This window comes from Pelobates fuscus, chromosome 2, assembly GCF_036172605.1.
Source record: "Pelobates fuscus isolate aPelFus1 chromosome 2, aPelFus1.pri, whole genome shotgun sequence".
In the NCBI taxonomy this organism is placed as follows: Eukaryota; Metazoa; Chordata; class Amphibia; order Anura; family Pelobatidae; genus Pelobates; species Pelobates fuscus.
The window spans coordinates 194976607-194998167 of NC_086318.1; the positions used below are offsets into that span (position 1 = coordinate 194976607).

The following is a 21561-nucleotide window of genomic DNA, read 5'->3' on the forward strand; positions in this document are numbered from 1 at the left end:
GACACACAGACTCAAACAATTTTATTTATTGAGGCCCATCCAGCCTCCCTACCTCCCTGGGGTCAAGTGTGAGGCAGCTCCTCACTCCTCCAGCATGCTGTTTAGTATGCCGGGGCCGGAATTACGCCATATTCCGGCTCCTGGCATCACAGAGGGCGTGCGAGGGAGGAGAGAGAGGCTGCAAGAACAGCCTCCCTCGCAACCTGGATTCTCCTTACCCCTCTACGCTGATCACTGGCATTTGTTAGCAGAGCAGGCACCTGCCATTAAGGTAAGCAGGTGCCTGCTCTAGCACAGCTTCGGGGCGCCCTGAGGTGGATAGATGGCCACCTCCTGGTCCACCGTGACAGGGTCCTCTCGGCGCCCCCACCTTTGGGCGCCGTGAGGATCGGACCGCGTCTCGGGGGGAGCCGGCTCAAGAGCCGCTCGACCAGTGCTGCGGCCCCAGAAAGGGACAGCCCACCAGGAAACATCATGGTGGGCATCCCCAGCAGGCCGGTGCCCTAGGCAAAAGCCTAGTTCGCCTAATGGTTGCGCCGGCCCTGGTCAGAAGACCCTGGAACCCAGTGTCATTTGTTTCAACCAATGATCGCAATCTTGAAAGGCCATACTCTGTCTCTTGCTAAAATATAAGACTGGAAGCAGGGAATATTCCACATTAGTTGAGTACCAGAAAAAAGGCACCCTGATGGGCACCTGAAGATATAACTTCTACGCTAAACCAGGAGACTCCAGGCACCATAAACACTTCATTGAGATAAAGTGATTATGGTGCTTGGAGCATTCCTTTAAATTGATGATGTACATTATGCAATATCATCATCAATAATATTACATAATAATAAAGACAGAATATAGATTTATTCATCATACAAGTACATAAATAACTGTTTGTTCAATAACAATAAATTTACCAAGTAGTTAGTCCATGAACAGTGAATAATGGAATTAACTTACATATAAAGGTATTGTTTATATTTGTGCACCTGTCTGTCTCTCTAAAATGGTATATAAATATAGTGGAAAGTATTTTAAGCATATAAAATAACCACCATTTCTGTTTTGCAGATTCAATTGTGATTGGATTCTGGGTTGGCTTAGCAGTCTTTGTCATTTTTATGTTTTTTGTTCTGACTTTGTTAACAAAAACAGGAGCCCCTCATCAAGAGTAAGTCAAAAAGAAAAAAACTAAAATAAATTGTAAAGAAGTATATTTTATTTTATATATTCTTTATTTTGTAGTGCATAGAATGGCATACTGAGTTACAGATAAATTTCTAAAGATTGTAAACAACAAGAACGGTTGTATGTATAACATGAAATGTCTAGGAATCTGCGCTTTTTGTAGTAAATGACAGTAAATATCAGGAATACAGCTCTATGTGGGTTAAGCAGAAAAAGAGTAATAGAAGCTGTGGCAGAGAACCATAGTAAATTTCAACCACTGGGTTTGATTTATCTATGACAGGAGTGTAAAATGAAACATAACAGAAAACAGCAAAGATATTGTAGGCAATAAACAATGTATGGCTATGAGTGGACTCGCCATGCAGCAGAAAGGATTAGTGGGGTCAGTCAGCCGATACCCATAGATGGAGAGTTCCAGCCGCCATCACTCCAAGCCAATGCAAATGGTGCTTTTCCAGCCAGCCCATGCTTTCATGATGTTCAGTAATAGCTTCTTCAGTGTCACATACTGATGGCCAGCAGTGGCTCTTGTCAGCCGACCGCATAGACCTGGGATGCTGTGCTCAATTTTGGGTCGGGGTGTAACAGGTGTAGGTGTCAGAGCAATGGGAGAGGGTTCTTCCGCGTCGGCTGCCTGCGCCGTCTCTTCCTTGGCACCCCTCTGGGAGCATGTGTGGGATACTCATTCAGGCAACGCTGGCCCGCAGAGCGGACCCGTGGTGCCTCCACTCGGTGCATAGGGCTTCGTGTTTCAAGCTTCACCCAGAAGGATGCGCATATGCGGTCGAAGTTCAACAGGAACGAGTCCACGCTGATTGTAGGCAACTGCAGGGCAGCCTTCCAAAAATTTAGTACAGTACCCTCTTTGCCCACAAGGCCTGGTCAGCTGAGCTGCAGCTTCAAAGCAGCGGCCATCTTGGTTACAACACGCGGTGCTCAAGGCGACGTCAAAGGGACTCCGCCACAGGATCTGGCAGCCACAAATGGGGACTGGAATATCCCCCACCAGTCCAAAGGGGGAGGAAGGGGGTGGGATGTTAATTGGGCAGAGGTGCAGGCTCAGCGTCAAGAGATCGTCCGCATCTCCTCTCCGCCGGCATAGCTGGCTCAACAAGCCTTAAGATCAGATAGGATCACTGCTCTGTAAGATGCCCCAGACTGTAAGGCCTAAATTCTCGCACTTTAGGGCCCTCTAGTAGCATACATTTAGCTTGTTCGAGTAGGAGCTACAGAGGGACATCTGGACATCTTGGTAGTCAGGCTCTGTCCCCCAGAACTATATATTTTGTGATACAGTACCCACACAGGATACCTGTTTCCAGCCAAAACAACACAGCCCTCTCAGACATATAAAGCTGCAGACTTGGAATTACAGATATTAGTTTTTTTCTTTTTTTTTTCATGTGCTCAGATTCACAACAAGCGCGCAGAGCCACGACAGCTTCTGCACGCATTTTCATAACATTTTGCAGTTTAGACAGCACATTTTTTATAGATAACATGAGGAATACAGGCAGTTAAACATAAAGGTAGTACAGTGCAGCATGCTAGACTGAACGTGCATTTAACATGGCTAGTAGCGCTGGGGTTTGTAAGTCTAAGGCATTGCATTATTAAGAACGACAGCTGTTGTGGTTAGGGTGTGATTTGCACGTTATCAATGGTTATGTCATGTCAGCAGCCCTATCGCTAGTGTTAATTAAAACTGAAGGTGTCCCATGAGACAAGACTGGTCAATAACAAGATACATAAGCAGGTATAGTAAATATAGTAGATATATGTATGAGGAACCATGGTTATGGACTGTTCGGGAGGTGAAATAACAGCATTTTAAAAACAATTGTTACTTTATGAATAGCTGGCTTGTGGAGAGCAGTTCATATGAGTAACGGCATAAAGTCTATTTATAGCAAGACATGCCTGGCAGACTCCGCACTCCTGCTTGTGCTTATCCGATCCCTTCCGGGCGCCTGGTACATACCGCGGGGGCCTCCATCACACGGAACATCAGAGGCAAGTGTCCTGCGAAGCGCCAGGTTACCGGCTTATGGTGGGGTAAGTTTGTTCCGTCGGGTGGTCGGCACAGTCCCGGTGGGCTGGGCACCATATATCCGGTGCGGTTTTGACGCTGCTTGAGACGGAGGCGGGTGCTTGTATTGAGGCAGGCTCTGCGTTTCCGTTTGTGTCTCCGATCCCTTCTTCGGCGCCTTTTGAGGGGACTTCTAGTGACTGTTGGTCTGTGTCCACCCCTTGGGCCTGTGGGTGCCGGGGGAAGTGGCGCGGGATTAGACCGCTTGACAGTAGCTGTGGTCAGCGCCCTCTCCGAGATCTCGGCCCAGAAGGCAGAAAGGATAGCGTCCAGCTTGATCAGTGTGTTATTCAGCTGCTCCCCGCAGTCCCCCCTGTTTGCCGGCTTGCTTGTTGCAACCACCATTTTGGGGTCGTTGACTCTAGGAGCTTGTAGTCCCTGGGATGTGTGAATCAGCGGTGGGTGTGCTGCTGTTGCCGGGATGTCCCCCACCAGCAGGGGGGGGGGGGGGGAGGGGGAGGCTTGTGGGTGGTCCTCCGCAGGGTTAATATTGGCTTTTTGGGAGTCCCAGGCTGGGTGATCGGCCGCCTCACCCGCGCCCTTACCTCCACGTAGGCCTCTAGTCAGGCTTGTTGTTGCTGCGGTAGGCCCCAGTGATGCAGCCCGCGTTCTCGGTGGCTCAGTGTTATGGGAGTAGTCTCTGTATGATCCAGCCTGCATCCCCTACCAGGGTGGTGCGTTTTTGATGAGATTGTAGCATGAGAACCAAGTTTATTTAGCTTAAACAGGGATTTCAGGCTGGAGCTCGTGTTACACACTTCTGATCAGCTCCACAGCCAGGCTCCGCCCCCGATATTAGTTTTTTTTCAATAAACAAATGACACACTTGGTTTTAAATAAAATTCACAGGTGATTCAAAACGACTACAAACAAAAGCCTAGCTCTTTTAGAGCATTAACTAGACATTAAATGCTGTCCTGCTCTCAGCAGTTCATAACAAAACAATTCTTTCTAGGAATTGGCAGCCTGAGAATTTATATGGCAGAGTTGAGTGGACATAGAGAGTATAAATGATTCTAGATCCTAAATACCTTCCCTCCACTACTGGTTCATATACTCTGTGACAAATGTTTTATATATATATACACACACACACACACACACACACACACACACACGTCACAACATTACAATCACCTGCCTAATATCATTTAGGTCCCCCTCGTGCTGCCAAAACAACTCTGATGCATCTAGGCATGGTCTCCATAAGATCTCTGAATGTGTATTGTGGTATCGGGCAGCAAGACATTAGAAGCAGATCTTTTAAATCCTGCAAGTTCCAAGGTGGGGCCTATGTTGATCAGAGCTGTTCCAGCACATCTCATAGATGCTCAATCACATAGAAATCTGGAGAATTTGGAAGCCAAGGCAACAACCTTGTACTCTTTGAAATATTCCACAAACCATTCATGAACAATATTTGCAGTGTTGCATTATCCAGCTGAAAGAGGCTACCAGGTAACACCACTACCAGAAAGGGGTGTACATGGTTTTCAACAATCTCTAGGTAGGTTGTATGTGTCAAAGTAACATCCATATGAATGCCAGGACCCAAGGTTTCCCAGCAGGATATTGCCCAGAGTCTAACACTGCCTCCGCGGCCTGCTTTCTTCCCATATTGCATCCTGCGGCAATCTCTTCCCCAGGTAATCAATGCACGTGCACTTGGTGATCCACCTGAAAACATTATTCATCAGACCAGGCAACCTTCTTCCATAGTTCAATGGTCCAGTTCTGATGCTCACGTGTCCCCATTAAAGGTTATGGGCGGTGGACAGTAGTCATCATGAGCACTCTGACTGGCCTGCAGCTATGCAGAAAACTGCACTCCACTCTGTGTTCTTATAACTTTCTATATTGGCAAGCATTACATTTTTCAGCAATTTGAGTTACAGTAGCTCTTTTGTGTGAATGGACCAGACGGGCTTATCATTTGCCACATGCATCAATGAGGCTTGGGTTCCCTTGACCCTAACACCGGTTCACTGGCTGTCCTTCCTTGAACCACTTTTGGTAGGTACTAACCACTGCATAGAACTGCATTCTTCTGGACAGCGACCTCAGATGTTCCACCTGGAATTTGTTGAAGCCACTCCCCTAACATGGGAGTCATAGCCCTGAATGCTCCTATCACAACTGGGACTACTACTGCCTTCACTTTCCACATCCTTTCTAGATTTTCCTTCAGGCCTTGGTTTTGTCCATCTTCTCAGGTTCCTTCTTCCTGACGTTTTCACCAGGGCCGGACTGGCCCACCGGGATACCGGGAAATTTCCCGGTGGGCCGCGGCACCTGGGGGGCTGGAGGGAGAGATGGAGCCCTGCTGCACAAGAATATCGCGGCCGCCGGCCGCATGTCGGTGCCGCCGGGTGGCCGGTCCGGCGGCACACTATGAGGTGATTACTTGCGGCCGGCGGCCCCATCTCCTGTGCTGACAGCTATGCTGCTGTCAGTATCAGTGAGTATGCCGGGCGGCCGCCTAAGCGATCCAGCAGCACACTCACTGATACTGACAGCAGCATAGCTGTCAGCACAGGAGGACTGAGGGAGGGGGCGGAGCTAACTACCATGCTCCCTCGCGGTTCCCATGATTCCTAGCATCTACACATCATAGAGTAAGGATTACTCTATGATGTGTAGATGCTGGGAATTATGGGAACCGCGAGGGAGCTTGGTAGTTAGCTCCGCCCCCTCCCTCAGTCCTCCTGTAAAAAGGTCAGAAGGGGAGGGGGGGGGGACAAATAGAGAGGAGGGGGGGACAAATAGAGAGGAGGGGGGCAAATAGAGGGGAATGGGGGGACAAAGAGGGGAAAGGGGGAGGCAAATAGAGGGGAAGGGGGGGCAAATAGAGGGGAGGGGGGCAAATAGGGGGGAGGGGGGAAGACAAATAGAGAGGAGGGGGGGCAAATAGAGGGGAAAGGGGGGGACAAAGAGGGGAAAGGGGGAGGCAAATAGAGGGGAAGGGGGGCAAATAGAGGGGAGGGGGGCAAATAGGGGGGAGGGGGGGAAGACAAATAGAGGGGAAGGGGGAGAGACAAATATAGGGGAAGGGGGGCAAATAGAGAGGGGGGGACAAATAGAGAGGAGGGGGGGAAATAGAGGGGAATGGGGGGACAAAGAGGGGAAAGGGGGAGGCAAATAGAGGGGAAGGGGGGAGGCAAATAGAGGGGAGGGGGGGCAAATAGAGGGGAATGGGGGGGACAAAGAGGGGAAAGGGGGAGGCAAATAGAGGGGAAGGGGGGGGAAATAGAGGGGAGGGGGGCAAATAGGGGGGAGGGGGGGAAGACAAATAGAGGGGAAGGGGGAGAGACAAATATAGGGGAAGGGGGGCAAATAGAGGGGAAGGGGGGCAAATAGAGAGGAGGGGGGACAAATAGAGAGGGGGGGACAAATAGAGAGGAGGGGGGCAAATAGAGGGGAATGGGGGGACAAAGAGGGGAAAGGGGGAGGCAAATAGAGGGGAAGGGGGGAGGCAAATAGAGGGGAAGGGGGAGGCAAATAGAGGGGATGGGGAGAGGCAAATAGAGGGGATGGGGGAGACAAATAGAGGGGAAGGGGGGGCAAATAGAGGGGAAGGAGGGGGACAAATAGAGGGGAAGGGGGGAGAGAAATAGAGGGGAAGGGGGGTGAGAAATAGAGGGGAAGGGGGGGAGAGAAATAGAGGGGAAGGGGGGGGCAAATAGAGGGGAAGGAGGGAGAAAATAGAGAGGAAGGGGGGACAAATAGAGGGGAAGGGGGGACAAATAGAGGGGAAGGGGGAGGCAAATAGAGGGGATGGGGGAGACAAATAGAGGGGATGGGGGAGGCAAATAGAGGGGTGGGGGGGCAAATAGAGGGGAAGGAGGGGGACAAATAGAGGGGAAGGGGGAGAGAAATAGAGGGGAAGGGGAGAGAAATAGAGGGGAAGGGGGGGCAAATAGAGGGGAAGGAGGGGGACAAATAGAGGGGAAGGGGGGATAAATAGAGGGGAAGGGGGGAGAGAAAGAGAGGGGAAGGGGGGGAGAAATAGAGGGGAAGGGGGTGAAATAGAGGGAAAACAAATAGAGGGGAAGGGGAGAGACAAATAGAGGGGTAATAGAAACACAGGGGAAGGGGGGAAAATAGAGGGGAGGGGGGGCAAATAGAGGGGAGGGGGGAGACAAATCGAGGGGAAGGGGGAGAGACAAATAGAGGGGAAGGGGGGAGAGACAAATAGAGGGAAATGGGGCAAATAGAGGGGAAGGGCGGGAGACAAATAGCGGGGAAGGGGAGAGACAAATAGAGGGGTAATAGAAACACAGGGGAAGGGGGGACACAGAGACTGAGGGGTAATAGAAAGACACCAGGTTGGGGGACGACGACAAAGAGACAGAGGGGTATTAGAGAGACAGGGGATGGGGGGACAAAGAGGGGTATTAGAGACAGAGGGGTAAAAGAGAGACATAGGGGTTGGGGGGGACAAAGAGAGGGGTATTAGAGAGACACAGGAGAAGGGGGGGACACAGAGACATATGGGGTAATAGAGAGACACAGGGAGGAGATGGGGAAGAGAGACACAGGGAGGAGATGGGGAAGAGAGACACAGGGAGGAGATGGGGAAGAGAGACACACTGAAGGTTTGTTGGGGGGACAAAGAGACATACAGTAGGGAAGGGGAACAAAGTGACACAAGATTTGTGGGAGGCAACGCTGGGCTGGGGAAAAAGAGAGTCTGGAGTTAGAAAGAGACACACAGATGAGATTTGGAAGGGGAGAAAGAGACAAAGTGGCTGGGGCTAAGAACAACACTAAAGGGGCTGGGGGAAAGAGAAATACAGAGGCTGGAGAAGGGTAAAAAGAAACAAACAGGGACTGGGATGAAGTAAAAGATGCACAAGGGTTGCTGTAAGAGGAAAAAAAAGGAGACAATTGGAGACAAGATACACTAAACAAGGTAAAGGTAATAGACGTAAATTGATGTGATCCTGACAGTAATACACACACACACACACACATATATATATATATATATATATATATATATATAAATATATATATGCATGTATATTGATGTGTGTATTAGTAACATATAATTAAGCCTATAATATTTACACATATAGTAATATACATTTATATATGCATAATACACACATAAATGTCATGTATGTATGTATGTATGTGTGTATGTATGTGTGTATGTGTGTAATGAGCACGTATTGGCCCTGTCTTGTTGCTAGATGCATACTCATGCACAATAACATATTCAAAGTGAAGAGCGCACCCATAGAACTTCAAAATTAACCAGATCACTTCATTTTTTTTAGTTGTGCAACTGCAGACATTCAGCATTTCAGTATCATTACTAAAATGTCCTTAATAGGCCAAAGTAGTTGTACTGAAACATTGATTACATGCAAATGTACGTCTACTTAAAATAAAGGCGCTCTTTTGTTTATTTTGAAGCCCTATATGCGTTCCTTCGTTGGAGTAAGAGTTTTCAATTTTAAGTTATTTTTTCACCCTCTATATCAGCACACTATGCTGGCGCGACGCATTATTGGGCTGGTATAGAATTTTTTTCCAGGGCTGATTTTAGTTCCCAGTCCGGCCCTGGTTTTCACTGTGTATTGCCACATTCAGCACGATTGCAGTCTTTTGTTCCTTGTCAACCAAGATGTCAGGTTCGTTGGCTAGTACTTGCTTGTTTGTCTGGATCTGAAACTCCCACAGGATCTTAGCCCTGTCATTTTCAGCTACCCTTTGTGGTATCTCCCATCTTGACTTAGGCAGGTCCAGCCCATATTCTGAGCAGATGTTTCGGTACACAATCCTAGCAACTTGGCTGTGTCTCTCAGTGTATGCTGTTCCTGCTAACATCTTGCATCTAGCTACTATGTGCTGGAGGCCTATTTGCACAGTCTGCATCTTGCCTGGTGTGATAGACTTGTGCTATTGATCTGGTGCTGAGTGTCTTTGCTGTCTTTCAACACTGACAACTGGACAAAACTACCCCAAAAATTAAAATAAATCAATGTATACACAAAAAATACACACACACAGTCAGTCATGGGAAAAATCAGGGCATAATCTTCTTTTCCTTAGCAGGTCTTAAAATTAGGTCATGATTTATTTAACAAATATAAAGTCAAAATGGAGCAGCCATGTGTGAAAAACTAAGTACACCCTTACTGCTTCCATAGGAATTAAGATACTAAATAGCAGACAGGTGCTGCTAATCAAATGCCCTTGGTTAATTGATCATCGGCAAGTGTGATCACCTCTATAAAAGCCAAACTTTTAGCAGTTTGTTGGTCTGGAGCATTCAGATGTGTGTTAACACAATGCCAAGGAAAAAATATATCAGCAATGATCTTAGAGAAAACCAAAGAAAAGAAAATGTTACCTGCGCTTTCTCCGTAATCCCTATGTATATTTAGACAAATGGAGGTCATTTAGTTGCTCCAATGGCCATTGTAGGGAATGCCCGCCTGCCAACGTCAAGGCAGACCCCCCTAAGCGGGTCCTAACACTGACCCTTCAGCCTGCTTCCCTCAGCTTCTGGCAAAGATATCTCTAATGAGACAGAAAGGGGTATTTTTTTATATACACCCCTATACTTATTAACCCTTAATAGGGAACACATGGGATGGGCAGCAGCATTGTAACCAGGCTGTGTGATACAAAGTAAATACAAATACAAAAAGAGAAGTCCTGCGCTTAGTCCCATTACTACTGGGCCAGCAGCAACGACTACAATACACATCAGCCCCAATATATAGTAAAAACCAAAGAAAAGAAAATGTTACCTGCGCTTTCTCCTTAATCCCTATGTATATTTAGACAAATGGAGGTCATTTAGTTGCTCCAATGGCCATTGGAGGGAATGCCTGCCTGCCAACGTCAAGGCAGACCCCCCTAAGCGGGTCCTAACACTGACCCTTCAGCCTGCTTCCTTGAGCTTCTGGCAAAGATATCTCTAATGAGACAGAAAGGGGTATTTTTTATATACACCCCTATACTTATTAACCCTTAATAGGGAACACATGGGATGGGCAGCAGCATTGTAACCAGGCTGTGTGATACAAAGTAAATACAAATACAAAAAGAGAAGTCCTGCGCTTAGTCCCATTACTACTGGGCCAGCAGCAACGACTACAATACACATCAGCCCCAATATATAGTAAAAACCAAAGAAAAGAAAATGTTACCTGCGCTTTCTCCTTAATCCCTATGTATATTTAGACAAATGGAGGTCATTTAGTTGCTCCAATGGCCATTGGAGGGAATGCCTGCCTGCCAACGTCAAGGCAGACCCCCCTAAGCGGGTCCTAACACTGACCCTTCAGCCTGCTTCCTTGAGCTTCTGGCAAAGATACCTCTAATGAGACAGAAAGGGGTATTTTTTATATACACCCCTATACTTATTAACCCTTAATAGGGAACACATGGGATGGGCAGCAGCATTGTAACCAGGCTGTGTGATACAAAGTAAATACAAATACAAAAAGAGAAGTCCTGCGCTTAGTCCCATTACTACTGGGCCAGCAGCAACGACTACAATACACATCAGCCCCAATATATAGTAAAAACCAAAGAAAAGAAAATGTTACCTGCGCTTTCTCCTTAATCCCTATGTATATTTAGACAAATGGAGGTCATTTAGTTGCTCCAATGGCCATTGGAGGGAATGCCCGCCTGCCAACGTCAAGGCAGACGTCTCTTTTTGTATTTGTATTTACTTTGTATCACACAGCCTGGTTACAATGCTGCTGCCCATCCCATGTGTTCCCTATTAAGGGTTAATAAGTATAGGGGTGTATATATAAATATACATAGGGATTAAGGAGAAAGCGCAGGTAACATTTTCTTTTCTTTGGTTTTTACTATATATTGGGGCTGATGTGTATTGTAGTCGTTGCTGCTGGCCCAGTAGTAATGGGACTAAGCGCAGAATGATCTTAGAGAAGCAATTGTTGCTGCCCATCAAACCGGGAATGGTTATTCTAAAAAGACAGAAAAAGAGTGGTTTGTTCGGAAGGGTTGCCAGTAGAAAGCCTCTTCTCTCTTAAAGAAAAAAAGAACACAGCAGCACAGTCTAGATTGCAAAGTTGTATGTGAACAAACCACAAGACTTCGAGGACAATGAATGTCCTTTGGACAAATGAGACCAAAGTGGAGATGTATGACCATAATGTACAGGGTCACGTTTTGTGAAAACTAAACACAGCATATCAGCAAAAACTCCTACTGACTGTTAAGCAGGGGGAGGGGAAGATGATTTGGGCTTGTTTTGGAGCCACAGGGCCTGGGAACCTTGCAGTCATTGAGTCAACTACAAACTCCTCTGTATGCCAAAGTATTCTAGAGTCAAACATAAGGCCATCTATTTGACAGCTACAGCTTGGCCGAATTCGGGCCAGGTAACCCAATGAACAATGATCCCAAGCTCATCAGCAAATCTACAACAGAATGGCTGAAATGGGGTCCAGCTAAAGTCCAGACCTCAACTCAACTGAAATGCTGTGGCAGGACCTTAAGAGAGCTGTGTATAAACATACGCCAGCAAACCTCAATTAATTGAAGCAACGTTGTAAAGAGTGGGCCAAAATTCCTCTTCAACAATGTGAGAGACTGATAGTCATACAGAAAACAATTACTTCAAATTATTGCTGCTAAAGGTGGTTCTATGAGCTATTGAATCATAAGGTGTACTTCGTTTTCACACATGGCTTCTCCATTTTGGCTATATTTTTGTTAAATAAATAATGACAAGGTGTAATATGTCATTTGTTGTTGTTCATCTGAGGTTGTATTTAATTTTAAGACCTGCTAAGGAACAGATGATTGAATTCTATGGTTTTACATAATGTGACATAATAACAAAGAGGGTATATTTTCTTTTCCCATTACTTTTTTTTTTTAATTCTTTATTTTTATTGTGCATAGTTAAGACAAGGTACATGTATACTGGCAAGTGCCACAACAGCATTCTGCCAGATTTTACGCAGGCTGTAATGTGGCTTGCATAGACATTGCACTTTTATGTATATTTAAGACGAAATAGGCATGAAAAACAGGCGTATAAAACAGGCTTAGAAAACAGGCATATAAATCAGGCTTAGAAAACAGGCATATAAATCAGGCTTAGAAAACAGGCTTATAGATCATGCTTATGAATCAGGCTTCTTAATCAGGCTTCTTAATCAGGTTTTTAAATCAGGTTTTTAAATCAGGTTTTTAAATCAGGCTTATAGAGCAGGCGTAGAGAATGTGTCTAGGGTCGTGAAAGGTAATAAAGTTATGTATGTCATATAGCAATAAGTGGTTGGTCCTAGAGGGGCAGCAGGAATATTCAGGTTGTTGATAAGATAACACATGTTAAGGGACTACGGAGGCTGGTCATTATTTGAGAGAGGAGACCATCAGGTCTATTAATGACTGGGTACCACATATTAGTGGGATCCGGTGGATTAGTGGGCATAGGAGTATAGGCATGAAACAAAATATTAAAACATTAAAACACATGCTACCATTGTATATCAGTGCTGTGTGTATGAGAGGGAACAGCAGATTATAGCTCTAACTTAGCTAGTGTCCCCTTGTGCTTATTTCGCTCAGCCTACGCCCATGGCTATCAGACACTGTCCAGACCCATTTGAAGGGTAGCCCAGGCCTCCCGTCTCCTGTCTTGGCCAGTGGGCTCGGTCAGTCTCTTGGGTAGTAGTTGCTAGGAGTACCGGGGGTCTTCTGTGCTGTGCAGAGGTAAGTCTCTTATGGATCCAACTTTGCTTTGTCTTTTGCTTGTGCAGGGATGATGCGTGGGGCCCAAGCTGCACCCTCAGCCGGTGCGACGTATGGTGCGTTGCTCGCCGCCATGATGGGGCCTTCCTCGGTACCGCAGGCTGCTGCTTTGGGGTTGCAATCCGCCTGGGAGTGTCATGCTTTGTCAGCTGTTGAGGGGCCTTTCGTTGTGGCTCTTGAGGCTTTGGGGTGAGCCTTTTGCCCAGAAGGGCTGCTTACGTGCGGCCTGGATGCTGGGGGGGCTGTGGTGCCTGGCATGGCCCCACGCACCCCTTCCCCTGCTCGCCTTCATCCGCTTTTCCCTCCCCCAGCCGCCGCTGCTACGCGTTTGTCTAAACGCTTCCAGAACCGGGTGAAGACCTTGTCGATGTGTAGCAGCATGCGGTCGAGTGCAGCGCATCCATCTGGCGTGGCCTGCCTCGTGTCGCTTGCATAAACTGTTTCCGCCATTTTGGGGGAGATCGCAGCGTATCGGCTTCTCGCTGTCTCCGGTATTCGCTTTCCGTATGGTGCGAGTCTGTGCTTGTTGTGGACCGGGATGACCCCCACCGGTCTGGGGGAGGAGGGGAGGATTCTCAGGGTGCCCACCTGTTGCTTGAGATCCTGGAGAGCGGCCGTCTCTCCCGGACTCAGTCCTCTGTAGGCCGCAGGCCTCGTTGGTTGATCCTCTAACGTAGAAGGACGGGAGAGGTACCGTTTGGTGCAGCAGCCTCTCCCGGTTTTCAGCAGTAGAAGCTACGGTTGGAAAGTGCCTTTTTTTTTGGTGAAACACCTTGTTTTTCGACCCCAGACGTGGGAGCTCGTGCTGAACATGTCTGGGCTGCTTGGCTGCTAGGCTCCGCCCCCCCATGACTGTTTTTACAACTGTGTATATATATATATATATATATATATATATATATATACACACACACACACATACATACACAGTTTAAAAAAAATGAAAATAGGTCAATAACTGTGTTTGAATGATTTATAATTTGTAATGTGTGCAATAGTATATGTTTTACTAAGATTGGCACACTCATGGGAACTAAGCACAGGTGAAATATTTAGACATTTTTATTTATGAATATGGAAAATACGGTACTTCATAATACATATTTATTGTTATTAATCTATTGTCTTAGATACTACAATTAGGATTAATGGTATTGTGTTTAAATTGCTTCACATGGATGCTTATGATAGCCTAGAGTGTTGTTATGCTTTAGCACCAAATTACTAGCAACGCTGCCTCGAAGCTGGCAATTTTTAACCTTAACAGTTATCAAATGAAGAACTACTACACTACCCAATCATCAGCATTTTATTTCTAGTCACAGGACAGTCAGCTTGTACCCTATAGTATAAGGGAGTAAAACATTTTTAAAAAGAAGTGCAAAAACACAGTCTACTCATAAATCATGCAGCAACATTACAAACAGTTGGTAAAATCTCAGTGAAACAAGTTAATAAAAATATGAAGATGGAGCATTAGATTAGGATAAAGAAGGATCAAAATTAAACAGTGGGAGGGTAAAATAAATTAAAGGAAGAGGCGGTGACCAAACCTCACCTGCAGACATCTCAATATTCAGCTGCAACTGGAAACATTTAACTGATTAAGGAAACACACTACATATAAAGAGTAAATTTCTGGTGGAGTAAAAATATCTAGCCAGACAATCTACCAAATTTTCAGGAGGGGTTCTGTATTATCATAGAGATATGCAGTGTTTCTTTGCTTTTTTAACTAGGTACACAAAACATACATTTGGTGCAGGGATTGAAGTAGACTCTAAACAATAGTTTATTAGCCTAATTCAGGGGTTCCCAATTAATTTTTCCCGTGGAACCCTTTGACATAGTGTATCAACAGCGCCCGCGCCCATTTTCTTTGGAAAAATTTTGGCGGAACCCTAGGGTTCCGCGGAACACCAATTGGGAAACACTGGCCTAATTCATAACGGCATGTGACCTATTATGCCAGAGTATGGATATAGGAATAATAGTAAATTGCAAAGCACTGAATTTTCCAAAAATTAGGCCAAACCAGTTTAATAAAATCACATAACCACCACCACCACATATGAATGAATATAGGAGTCCAATTTGACACAGAGATTAATATTGTGCTCATCTCTCTTCTACTTCCAAAATAATAGCAAAGGGAATTCAACTGGGAAAAAAAGTGCAGATGACCTGAAAAAACTTAGCCATACATATATATGTCCCCAGTATAAAACTTTAAACACAATCTGAAATGTCCCAGTAGAAAATCTAGAAAGGAATGAAAGACCACAGAAACCCAAACAGAAGCTCAACAAGCCCAGGCAAGACCGGCCAACAGGGTGAAGATAGGAAATTACAGAAAAAAACCTCTCACCCTGTAAATGAAGAAAATGTGACTGGCTCTTAGTCTTAAAGCAATCTCGAGGTCAGAATTTCAGACAAAAAGTAACACACAGTCAATAATAAAAGTCAAGCAATAGCACTGTAGTACAATGCAATGTGATAAATAGCCATAGACAATCAATATGTAAGAGAGCATTAATACATAAGCAAGGGCAATTGACAATTATAGAGAAAAAGGGACAAAGCAGGAAAACAACTGCCATAACAGGTTGGGACAATATGCGCCTTAATTGCATTCATAAAATCATGACTTTCCATTATGAAAAAGCAAACTAATGTTATTTTATTTCAAGACAGTGAAGCTTATATTGTGCAAGTTAAAAACTTCACTAACTCCAAACAGTCAAACAGATTCACATCCCACGTGCACAAATATTTTGCCCTAAGGTGGTGGACAAATCAGAGGATGTTGCCAGCAGAAATGCCATGGAAAGTAGAAAGGAATCGCTAAACAATGCAAAGTACACAGCAGTTAAGCATGACCCCCTTCATAAACAGACATAAGGAAACTGAGGAGGTTTGTTAAGATGCTGAAATGTCCTAGGTGGTGGCCCGATACCTGCAGTAGTTCTGCTGTCCAGATGCCATTTTAGTGAACTCCTAACCCCTAGGACGTCATCTCACAACAACAGCATTGGAATTTCATTGAAATGCCAACCCAGTCATGAGATATACTAAGACAAAGTGGAGATTACTTTGTCTTAGTATTGTTCCTACGCTCGAAAGAGCGCATAACCTTTTGTCAAGCCTTATCAAGCCAGGAGCTGGAGAGGAATGGCAGGAAGAAGATGGCAGAGGTTGCAAGGGACAGTATCAGGTATCAGTTTATAACTTGCATAATAATAGTGTCTCACATGACTGTAACATCATTGGTGTGACATGATTACGCATGTTGCGGCGTCACTCTGATGATATCAGCCTATTATAGAGCTAATGTGCCTATATAAATGCACAGGGAATCCCACAGGTCAAGAAGTTCCAAGAAAACTGTGAAATACAATGTCCAATCACTGGATCCATAAAGGACACGAGTTCCAATAAGCAGTTTATTAGATGTATTGTCACAATCCCTGGAGAAACTCTGGAGATCAAAAGAGTCTGCCATTAACTCCAGGCAATTGGTGTGCAGTCCTGACTCTGCTTAGGAACACTGTCCACCAGTTGATACATCTCTACAGCATGCACCCCAGCCAGGGCCGGACTGGCCCACCGGGATACCGGGAAATTTCCCGGTGGGCCGCAGCACCTGGGGGGCTGGAGAGTGAGAGGGAGCCCTGCTGTCTAATAAAATCGCGGCCGCATGTCAGTGCCGCCGGGTGGCCGGTCCGGCGGCACACTCTGAGGGTGTATACTCACCTTGCGGCCGGCAGCCCCATCTCCTGTGCTGACAGCTATGCTGCTGTCAGTATCAGTGAGTGTGCCGGGCGGCCGCCTAAGCGATGCAGCAGCACACTCACTGATACTGACAGCAGCATAGCTGTCAGCACAGGAGGACTGAGGGAGGGGGCGGAGCTAACTACCATGCTCCCTCGCGGTTCCCATAATTCCCAGCATCTACAGATCATAGAGTAGGGATTACTCTATGATCTGTAGATGCTGGGAATTATGGGAACCGGGAGGGAGCATGGTAGTTAGCTCCGCCCCTCCCTCAGTCCTCCTGTAGCAGCAGCAGGTACAGAGAAAAATAGGGGAAGGGGACAAAAAGAGGGGAAGGGGGGGACAAATAGAGGGGAAGGGAAGGGGGACAAATAGAGGGGTAATAGAAACACTGGGGAAGGGGGGACACAGAGACTGAGGGGTAATAGAGAGACAGTGGATGGGGGGGACAAAGAGAGGGGTAATAGAGAGACACCAGGGAAGGGGGGGGACAAAGAGACAGAGGGGTAATAGAGAGACAGGGGATGGGGAAATAAAGAGAGGGGTAATAGAGAGACACCAGGGAAGGGGGGGGGGGAAGAGACAGAGGGGTAATAGAGAGACAGGGGATGGGGAAATAAAGAGAGGGGTAATAGAGAGACACCAGGGAAGGGGGGGGACAAAGAGACAGAGGGGTAATAGAGAGACAGGGGATGGGGAAATAAAGAGAGGGGTAATAGAGAGACACCAGGGAAGGGGGGGGGGACAAGGAGACAGAGGGGTAATAGAGAGACACCAGGGAAGGGGGACAAAGAGGCAGAGGGGTAATAGAGAGACACATGGGATGGGGGTACAAAGAGACAGAGGGGTAAGAGAGAGACACAGGGAGGAGATGGGGAAGAGAGACTCAGGGAGGAGAGGGGGGAGAGAGACAGGGAGGAGAAGGAAGAAAGAGACACAGAAGGTTTGTTGGCTGGGGCTAAGAACAACACAAAAGGGGCTAGGGAAAGAGAAATACAGAGGCTGGAGAAGGGTAAAAAGAAACACAGGGACTGGGATGAAGTAAAAGAAACACAAGGGTCGCTGTAAGAGAAAAAAAGGAGACAATTGGAGACAAGATACACTAAATGAGGTAAAGGTAATAGACTTAAATTGATGTGATCCTGACAGTAATACACACACACACACATATATATATATATATATATATATATGTGTGTGTGTGTGTGTGTAATGAGCACGTATTGGCCCAGTCTTGTTGCTAGTTGCATACTCATGCACCATAACATATTTAAAGTGAAGAGCGCACCCATAGAACTTCAAAATAAACAAGCTAACTTCATTTTTGTTTAGTTGTGCAATTGCAGACATTCAGCATTTCAGTCCCATTACTAAAATGTCCTTAATAGGCCAAAGTAGTTGTAATGGAACATTGATTACATGCAAATGTTCGTCTACTTAAAATATAGGCACTCTTTTGTTTATTTTGAAGCCCTATATGCGTTCTTTCGTTGGAGTAAGAGTTTTCAATTTCAAGTTATTTTTTCACCCTCTATATCAGCACACTATGCTGGCGCGACGCATTATTGGGCTGGTATAGAATTTTTTTCCAGGGCTGCTTTTAGTTTCCAGTCCGGCCCTGACCCCAGCCTGTGGAGATTGATCAATGATCTCATTGTCAGCCTTTATTTTGGACCAAAAAGGTATTACTCACATAGCACCTTGAGGACAAATGAGCAAACTCTATAGCTGTCTTAACATAGAGAGCTGACATTTTGATGATCTGACCGTCTTGTTTAGAAAACAAAAAAGGTGGTGGAAAATGGTACCGGAGTGTGGAGAAATGGGAAAAGTTAGAGGACTTACCGATATGCCAGTGAGGAAGCTCAGTGGGCTAATGCATCATTAGTATAATCTGTTCAACCCTCAAAGGTCGGAGGATGAAATCCCGGCAGAGTTGACTCAGCCCTTCATCCTTTCGAGTTAGATAAAATAAGTACCCTTAAATTGGGAAATCGTAACATTCCCAGGACGTACTTGGGAACCAGAATAATCCAAATGTACCTTTCTGGGTTAAATAATTTGTTGTTATTATTATTAATGGCTCCAAGCCTCCTTTTGGGATCTGAGAGCTGAATCGGTCTCTAACAGTGCTCCTTTCTAACCAACAAAGGCTTGTTTGTGTGCAGTAGCAATAGTTCCGGAATAGACTTAAAACCATCAGTCACAAGAATTGTGGATAGATTGTGATGTCAATTGTTAAATCGTTTATATATTTGAAAAAATAAAGGAACATTGCATGACTTTTTTTTAGCACACATTAAAGGTGATTTTCAATGTTTTATTCAATGGTGTAATTTCAATAGATGTGACATTTCCACTTTAAAGCAATAGTGTAGCATCAAAACCACTACATCTTAAAAAAAGAGGCATTTCCTCCATAAGACTTTTTCAAAGGTCTTCATATTTCAGACTGCATAATAACAACAAACGCAAGCAATGACATGACTGTCCAGGCACTGCATTATCAGTCAGTATAAAGAAGCACACCAAGCACTACAGATCTCTGTAGTAGTTATGGTGCCAGGAGCACCCTGATGCTGATTTTCTCCTACACAGCTACAAGTTTCTTTCTCTGAGCTAAGCTGGGCATTGCAGGCTGAGAACGAACAGCTTACACTGGAGATTTCATTCTCCTGTAGCTGTAGAAGAGCTAAGGAGTAGTGCCAGAGGAGCCCAGGTAAGAGGTCAAACTGGTTTAGAGGAAAGAGTAAAACTAGTTTGACTACTTGCAGTTGGGGGGAGAAAAAGCACTCCTTGCACTATAACCACTACTTTGTGCTTGTAGTAGTTATGGTGCTTTGAGTGTTCCTTCAAAATGCATCAATACAAATGCAATTACATAATTACAGTAAATTTAATATGAATATACAGCAAGTTGACATTAAACATCCTACTACTTTCTTGACTCGATATGTCCATAATAATCTATAGTTTATCTTAACACAATGACAGACTGCACCCATGTTGTTGCTGTTGAAAAATTTTTTTATTGCAAGTTGGATAGCGAATAGTTTATTTGAAACAAGGTGCTGATACTCTGTACTAGGAACAATAATAAAAAAAAAAAAGTAGAGCAAATAAATCTTGAATTTAAGTTAAGCTAAAACGCATGCCTTAAAAATAGTGTTAACTACAAATTATATAACGGCATCATTAAACATAAGTGCAATTTATTCCAGTCGTTTGACAGGTGGGAACAGTACAGCAGGTGTAGGACTCACTTTATTAAATGAAAAACGTGATATAATCCAACTTGGGGACATATAAAACTAATGAGTAATGGTGATATACTGATAGAAATTATGAAAAAAGCACTCTCAATTCTACCTATACACAAAATCATATAGATTATAGTTGGTTAAAAATAAATGTCAATAGACTGTAAGCTAAAAGTACTGTTTTACTTTTATCTGCATTATTACCTAATTCAACAAAAATGTATATACTTATTACTTGTTTCTTTCTTAGAAATGTTGATGCATCAGAAAAGCGATTCCAGGTCGATAGGTTTGCAGCTCACTTCAGGAGACAATTAGACACAAACAGAGTTTTCTCTTGCCAAGTGGAGGAAACTAGGTCTCTTTTTCATTGCTATATAAATGAAGTTGACCAACAAGACAGAACAAAGTCCTCTAAAGGAGTTGGAGACAGCGACATTCTTATTCAGCAAACTGTAAGAAACAGTAGAGTGGAAGACGAGATGCATCATCATGCAAAATTCAACATTCCAAACTGTGTAAGCACCGACCAGAATTCCTCTATAGGAGAGGAGGATCTTTTAATCTATGACCCAACAATTATATTAGAAACCAAGCCATCGTCTTCAGGACAGCATCATTTTTTAAATGGATAGTAGATTAAATCACATTTCAGCGAACACAGTCTTGATTTCAGACCTACTCTAAGGGTGAGGCATTTTTAAGGAAAGGGCTACTCTTAGATGATTAAAATAAAGCACAAGAAAATAAAGGACAACAAGGGATATTTTCACATCTGGTGACTATTTGATGTTTAATTGCTTAAAGTAACAGATCATTTTTCTATTTCATAAAAAAATTATTGTACATGTATTTTGTATGTACACTAAATTATTTTGTATTAAAGTGCAGTTTGAATTACAGCTTGTGTTGTAAACAGTTTACATTTTTTTTAAAAAATATGCACTGTCTAACCAGAACTTGATTTTATGTCAAGACACGGAGGCGAGTATTGCTTAACCCTTTTTTTACTGTCCACCAATAGCAGCAAAGAATACAAACAGTAAGAAAAAATGGTAACCATAGTGATAGACCACTCCCATACCAAGTCCCAGTATAATAGTCAGCACCTCCCCACACAATTCCTCTTTCTTTGCTGCTACCAAACAGATAAGTACATAACTAATTTCTTCCATATTATCATTGCCTTATTGTTATGTATACTATTTATTTGCATTATTGATGTTACTCTCATTATTGCTCTGTTGCTACCTGTCCCATTTATTTGCTTTTTTGCTTGTAGTTTCATTATTTACTTATTTATTTTCCATATGTTTTATGTTTCCATGTTTTATCCTCTTGTGGATTTTTATATTGTGTTATCCTTTGAGCCCAGGGTTCCAGACCTCTTTAGGGTATTATTATCAGTGTCCCTATAACTTGAGCTTCTCCTGTTGTTCTTATCTTTTTTCTCTGTTTGCTTTATCTTTCTCATGCTGTCTGTGACTCCAT

At 44.5% G+C, this 21561-nt stretch overlaps 1 protein-coding gene across 1 annotated transcript in view; it reads left to right on the top strand.

Moving 5' to 3' along the window:
- MRAP2 (melanocortin 2 receptor accessory protein 2) overlaps nucleotides 1–20931 on the top strand; it is a 61513-nt gene extending 40582 nt beyond the window's left edge. Inside the window, exons 3-4 of the mRNA XM_063443062.1 lie at nucleotides 1069–1168; nucleotides 20321–20931. Of these exons, the coding sequence (XP_063299132.1) occupies nucleotides 1069–1168; nucleotides 20321–20705 (485 nt within the window). The 3' untranslated portion in view covers nucleotides 20706–20931. The remainder of the gene's footprint in view (nucleotides 1–1068; nucleotides 1169–20320) is intronic.
- The last annotated feature ends 630 nt before the right edge of the window (nucleotides 20932–21561 follow it).